Source organism: Rhinatrema bivittatum, chromosome 9 (genome assembly GCF_901001135.1).
Source record: "Rhinatrema bivittatum chromosome 9, aRhiBiv1.1, whole genome shotgun sequence".
NCBI lineage: Eukaryota > Metazoa > Chordata > Amphibia > Gymnophiona > Rhinatrematidae > Rhinatrema > Rhinatrema bivittatum.
In genome coordinates, this window is record NC_042623.1 from 27,035,732 (window position 1) to 27,042,899 (window position 7,168).

At 45.9% G+C, this 7,168-nt stretch overlaps 1 protein-coding gene across 1 annotated transcript in view; it reads right to left on the reverse strand.

The window, feature by feature from the left end:
• The window catches only part of LOC115099039 (paired box protein Pax-4-like), a 71,193-nt gene extending 64,239 nt beyond the window's left edge, over nt 1-6,954 (reverse strand). The window contains exon 1 of the mRNA XM_029616301.1: nt 6,885-6,954. Coding sequence (XP_029472161.1) covers nt 6,885-6,954 — 70 coding nt within the window. The remainder of the gene's footprint in view (nt 1-6,884) is intronic.
• Nucleotides 6,955-7,168: the final 214 nt, after the last annotated feature.

The window sequence follows — 7,168 nt, forward strand, 5'->3', positions numbered from 1 at the left end:
TGCTCCTCCTTTTATCCGCACAGCAATGCGTCGCAGTTGGTAATGTCACGGGGGGGAGGAGAAGTTGTTCTGCTCACCAAGTCTCAATTAGTCCCGGCTGCCCTTTCTCCTTTCGGAGCGTCTCTCTCCAGATGGTCTCCCGGCTCTCTCTTGCTATGCTCCTCCTTTTATCCGCACAGCAATGCGTCGCAGTTGGTAACGTCACGGGAGGGGGGGGGGGGAGGAGAAGTTGTTCCGCTCACCAAGTCTCAATTAGTCCCGGCTGCCCTTTCTCCTTTCGGAGCGTCTCTCTCCAGATGGTCTCCCGGCTCTCTCTTGCTATGCTCCTCCTTTTATCCGCACAGCAATGCGTCGCAGTTGGTAACGTCACGGGGGGGAGGAGAAGTTGTTCCGCTCACCAAGTCTCAATTAGTCCCAGCTGCCCTTTCTCCTTTCGGCGCGTCTCTCTCCAGATGGTTTCCCGGCTCTCTCTTGCTATGCTCCTCCTTTTATCCGCACAGCAATGCGTCGCAGTTGGTAACGTCACGGGGGGGAGGAGAAGTTGTTCCGCTCACCAAGTCTCAATTAGTCCCGGCTGCCCTTTCTCCTTTCGGAGCGTCTCTCTCCAGATGGTCTCCCGACCTGTCTAACCCTTCTAGGTCCTGCGTTCTTGTACACTGATGAGGGGTTCCTCCCCTCTTCCAGGATTCCTTGCGAGTCTGGATCTTAAGGAAGATTGGGCAAGACAACTGTGCCTGGTCCCTTAAGGTAATCTAAGGAGTTTCCTATAGACTCCCTCATATACCCTCCCCCTCAGCTCACCCGCATTTAGGTGAGCATCTGCCTGTACCAGGGACACTTCTTGGGACAGGAAATCCACATTGGCATTTTCTTTTCCTGCCCCATGTAGTATTTTGTAGTTGAAGGGCTGGAGGATAAGGAACCATCTCATCACCTTTGCATTGGACTCCTTATTTCTATTTATCCAAAGGAGCAGTTGCGGTCCATTATGAGCATGAACTACCATCCCAGCAGGTGGTAGCACAAGGTCTCTAAGGTCCAGTTGACTGCCCCTTCTCAACTGTTGAATAACATCTTTCCAAGGGCATCAGCTTCCGGCTAATGTATGCCACGGGATGTTCTTGGCCATCCTTCTCTTGGACTAAGACTGCTCCTAAGCCTACTTCTGAAGCTTTGGTCTGCACCGTGAAGGGTTTGGTGAAGTCCGGACTTATTGGGACTGTTTTGGAGCAGAGAGTCCTGAAGGCCTTCTCTGCTTCAGCAGACTACTGGACCTTCTCCAGTGGTTTCTTCTCCAACAGCCTTGTGAGAGGCTCCACTGTCTCCGAATAATTGGGTATAAATCTTCTAAAATACCCTGTGGTGCCTAGGAATGCTCTCACTTTCACTTTTGTTTGTGGGACCGGCACCCAGATGATCACCTTGATCTTCTGGGTCTGTGGATGAACCTTGCTCTTCCCCTGGGTATAGTCAAGATATTAGAATTCTTTCCCCCCTAGGAAGCACTTCTTTGGGTTGGTTGACAGTCCTGTTTTCCTTAGACTGGGTAGCACAGCCTGGAGATGGCTTAGGTGTGTCTTCCATTCTGGGCTGTATACCAGAATGTCATCCAAAAAGGTGGCTGCATACCCTAGATGTGAGCAGAGCAGGTGGTCAACCAAGTGCTAACACTTTGCAGGGGTATCATGGAGTCCAAAAAGGAGGGTGGTGAACTGGAAAAGTCCCCCGGGCATAGAGAACTCAGTCGTCTCCTTTGCCGCTGTAACTGGGATGATCCCAGACACTCAATAAGCTCATCCACTCAAGGCATCTGGTATGCATTTAAGTTTGGAAACCTCGTTGACCTTTTTAAAGTCAATGCAGAATCTTATGCTGCCATCTGGCTTCAGCACCATCACTATGGATGAGGACCATTCACTTTTAGACTCCTGTATAACTCTGAGCTGGAGCATTTCCTTTACTTCGGTCTCAATGATGTGACATCTGGACTCTGCAATTCGATAGGTTCATTGCCGCACAACAACTCCAGGAGGCATAATGATGTCATGCTTCAACAGGTGTGTATGACCTGATAGGTTCAAGAAGATTTCCTTGTTTTGCTTCACTAACTGCTTTAAGTCAATTTTTTGTGCAGTGGACAGCTGCTCTCTGAAAGGAATCTGGGTTTAGCCACTTCAGATCCGACCTTTGGACCAAATTCTTCTTCTTATACCACTCCACACACCCATGGAACCCATTTCTTTGGAAGGTTTATGTGGTAGATCTGACTTTTTTTTTCATTTATCAAGCTGGGCTATTTTGTAATCCATGGGCACTGTTTTCTCTAAAACCTCATATGATCTTTGCCAATGGGCTAATAGCTTGCTTCCAGAGGAGGACAAGGATGCAGTTGCCTAGCCGGAATACTCTTTGGACCGTGAAGCTATTATAAGCTCAGGCTTGGATAACCTGAGTTTTCTCTAGGCATAGGCAGGTCACCTCTGCAGCTTTTTTTTAGGCAATTCTGTGCTCGGAGAACATAGCCCACAAGGTTCTGCCCACGTTTTCCTTCATCTTCCCAAGTTTCCTGAGCTATGTCCAAAATTTCTCTCGGCCTCCTCCCATACAGTAGTTCAAAAGAGGAAAACCTCATCGAGCTCAGGAGCACTTCGCGGACTGTGAAGAGCACGTTGGACAGCAAGGAATCCCAGTTCTTGCTGTCTTCCTCCACAAATTTCCTCAGCATTTTCTTGAGCATCTAGTTGAAATGTTCAATGAGTCCATCGGATTGAGGGTGATGTACCGAGGTGCACCGAGTCATTACATTAAGAAAGGTGTAGAGTTGTTTAATTATCTTGGACTCGAATGGGGTACCCTGATCTATCAGGATCTCCTTGGGCAGTCCAAGTCATGGAAAAACTTCCATTAGGGCAGGAGTGGGGGGGGGGGGGGGGGGGGGAAACAGAAGGGGAAAAAGGGGGGGGGGAAGGGGGGGAATGGGAGGGATAAAATGAGTTGGCTGTTGACATTCAGAGGTTTTGGTGGTTCATGCTAGTACTCGTGTTAGTGGAACAATGATTTTCAGCTGTAGTATCTGGACCTGATCATATGTAATATCGGTGTTACCACTGTTCATTTGTTTCGGATTTACTCAATAAAAACCATTGAACGTTAAGAAAGGTGTAGAGTTGTTTAATTATCTTGGACTCGAATGGGGTACCCTGATCTATCAGGATCTCCTTGGGCAGTCCAAGTCATGGAAAAACTTCCATTAGGGCAGTCGCCACCATCAGGGTCTTCATGTTCTATAGCGGTACTGCCTCTGGATATCTTGTGGCATAATCCAGAATGACAAGGATGAACTTATTTCCTCAAGTAGATCCCCATGGTGAAGGGGGACACTGCTGCACACTATGATCAACAAATCCTAGCACAGGCAAGAGTAATTGGAGTTGCAGCAGAGCCAGGTCCAGTATGGGGCAGCCAACAGGCAGTAGCAGTAGTGCTCATGCTGCTGATTGATTCATGGCGTGATCACATCAGTGCAGCCCATGGGGACTTGAAGCATGTGCAGTGATACCAATCTCCATGGCCCCTCCTCCCTTTACTTGCACACTTCTTCCAGGTAGACGTGCACAAATAGAAGGAGGAGAGGACCATGGGGATTGGCGGGAATGTTGCATGTGCTGAATCCTGCAGCCTGTGCTGTTGGTTATGTACTGTAGGAAGGAGAGAGAGATGGTGATTTGTGATGGAAAGTTTTTCAGCACTGGTGCATCCCCTAGTACCTTTTTTGTTTAAAATTCAGCCCTGGGGAAGAATGCCAGATAATACAGTGCTGAGACGTTGAGTCAGTACTGGCTCTGAAAGAAATGCACTCTAACAGCATAATGAATGCTTGGTACTCTGTGGACTCCCATTGAAGCATCCACACCAGTTCTTACAGTGCTCAATGATCTTTGCGGTTTTCTCATCCAAACGTTAGCTAGGCCAAGCCCTGCTAAACTCTGATAGGACCAGAAGCCAAAGAAATCATAAAAGCAAAAACAGCTTGCTGGAGACTTGCAGTGTACATGAGTAGCACTGACATAGTTTTTAAGTTTCATTGTTACTGTCCATTTTTATATGTGTCTTGTGTTTTTATTTATAATCTGCTCTGGATGACAGGATTGTTGCACAGAGTGGAATATAACATTTTTAAATAACATACATAGCAACATAACATAACAATAAAAATAAAGAAAGAAAACAAATAAATAAATAAATAACCCCTAAATACCACCAGGAGGGTTGAACAGCTCTCCTTCGACTCGATAGACTAATAACTGACCAACGCTAATGCAGCTGCTCATAAGAACATAAGAACCTGTGCTGGGCGAGACCAAAGGTTCATCGATCCTGGAATCCCATCTCTGACAGTGGCCAGTGTGACTCATTGGGAAGTACCTGGCAGATCCCAAAGAGAGGTTCCAATTCCTTGTTGCTCACTCACAGAGATAAGGGGTGGATTTCCCTACGACCTCCTGGCTAATAACTGTTCATGTACTTTTCCTCCATGAATTTGATGAAACCCCTTTTAAACCCAGCTATGTCAAGATAAGTATCCACGTCCAAATTCCACATCTTTGATTGTTCATTGAGTGAAAAAATATTTTCTCTGGAGAAATCAGACTTATCCAGCTAAGTGCCTAACACTGTATATCCAGCTATACCACTAAATAGTTGTATAAATAGTTGTATAAATAGTTGTATTAGTCGGCTAAATAGTTAGACATAGTCAGTGGGCGGGCAGTAGGCGTAACTGTGTGACGCTGCCTATCCGGCTAACTTAGTCTTATCCTGAGAAGTTAATTGGATAAGTTAGATGTGGCCCATAGCAGGTCTAAAGTTAGCCAGATAAACTTATCTGGCTAACTTTAACACTTATCTGGGTATATTCAGTGGCATTGCCTGGCTGCTGAATATCCCTTGTAAGTTAGCTGGATAAGTCTTATCCGGTTAACTTACATAGCCGGATAGATTTTAATATTGGCCCTTCTATTTTTAAATCTGTTATCTGTTAGTTTCATGGCGTATCCTCCTTGATACAATATTGTTTGAAAGGGTAAATAACCATTCCCTATGTACTGTTCCACCCCATTTGTGATTTTATCATGTTCCTTTTCAGCTGTCTTTTCTCCAGTCTGAAGAGCTCAAACTTCTTTAGCCTTTCCTCATAGGGGAGCCGTTCCACTCCCTTTATCATTTTTGTTGCCCTTCTCTGTGCCTTTTCTAATTCTGCTATATCTATTTTGAGATGGGGCGGCCACAACTGCACACATCACTCTAGTGTGATTGCACCACAGATCTATACAGAGGTATTATGATATTCTGTTTTATTCTCCATTCTTTCTAAATAATTTCCAACATGCAATTTGCTTTTTTGACTGCCACTGCATACTGAGCTGAGGATTTCAATGTCCACAGTGATTCCAAGGTCCTTTTCCTGAGTGGTGACTCCAAAAGCAGAACCCAGCACTGTGTACCTAGCGTTTGGATTATTTTTCCCTATGTACATCACTTTGCACTTGTCCATATGAAACTTCATCTGCCATTTAGATGCCCCGTTTCCAACTCACTGATTTCAATAAGGGCGATGCAGCGTATTCCCACATGTGCTGGGGCAAAGGAGAGTGAGAAAGGAGCTGGAAGACATTCAGCCATCTAAACTCCATTGTGGGTGAGGCATTTCTTTTTATAAATCAAATAGAAAGTATTGGCATTGTCCTCACTTAAATATCAAAATGAGATGTCAGCAATGACTTAAAATGATAATAGATCAGTTCATTATAACTATGGAAACCCAGTTTTATGTCTGAAATACATAGTGAATTGGCAGGTTGAAATACTTGCATGTATTGTGAGATCAGAATAAATTAAAAGCAGCGTGACCATTGGGTGCCATCTAGTGGTCATACTATTTCATTACCCTCAAAGCTAAAACCACCTCCTGATCTTTTAAGTTTTTCTTCCTTTTTATCAGGTCGATACAGTAAAGTGTGCTCCGTCGGAGCGCACTGTCACCCTGCTCTGGACGCGTGTTTTCCCTTACCCCTTATTCAGTAAAGGGAGGAAAACACGCGGCCCACCCGCGGCACCTAATAGCGCCCTCAACATGCAAATGCATGTTGATGGCCCTATTAGGTATGCCCGAGCGATCCAGTAAGTAAAATGTGCAGCCAAGCCGCACATTTTACTCTAAGAAATTAGCGCCGCCCAAAGGTCGGCGCTAATTTCTTCCGGCGCCAGGGAAGTGCACAGAAAAGCAGTAAAAACTGCTTTTCTGTGCACCCTCCGACTTAATATCATAGCGATATTAAGTCGGAGGTCCCCAAAAGTAAAAAAAAGTAAAAAAAAAAAAAAAAAAATTTTGAATTCGGCCCGCGGCTGTCGGGCCAAAAACCGGACGCTCAATTTTGCCGGCGTCCGGTTTCCGAGCTCGTGGCTGTCAGCGGGCTCGAGAACCGACGCCGGCAAAATTGAGCGTCGGCTGTCAAACCCGCTGACAGCCGCCGCTCCAGGCCAAAAGGAGGCGCTAGGGACGCGCTAGTGTCCCTAGCGCCTCCTTTCCCTCGTTTGCACCGCGTCAGCTCATTTGAATACTGAATCGCTCGCACCGGCCAAGGGCTGGTGCGTGCGCCGGGAGAGCGGGCGTTCGTCCGCTCTCCCACGGACTTTACTGTATCGGGCTGTATGTTTGCACGCCAATGCCTGTTGATGAGAAACTGAGCATCTGCCCCTATCCAGAAATCTTCATCTCAAACCAGCTAAAACAGAATGTTCTTTTTCTGTCAGATGTGTGCTTTATTACTGAGAAGGTTTTACAGATGAAAGTTTTTTTTAACAGTCTTACTACTCAGCCTTACCTATTGCTATGACTGTTGGTAAATCAGAGCTGCTGCTGTGCTGTTCCTCATCAGAATCCGATGCAGCCATTGTGCTGATACATGGAAAGTACAAATATAGCACATAAGAACATAAGAACATGCCATACTGGGTCAGACCAAGGGTCCATCAAGCCCAGGATCCTGTTTCCAATCCAGGCTACAAGTACCTGGCAAGAACCCAAATATTAACTAGATCCCAGTAATAGCAGTGGACTTCCCTCTTTGGTGCACAAGCACAAGCAACTAAAGAGGGAAGAACAATT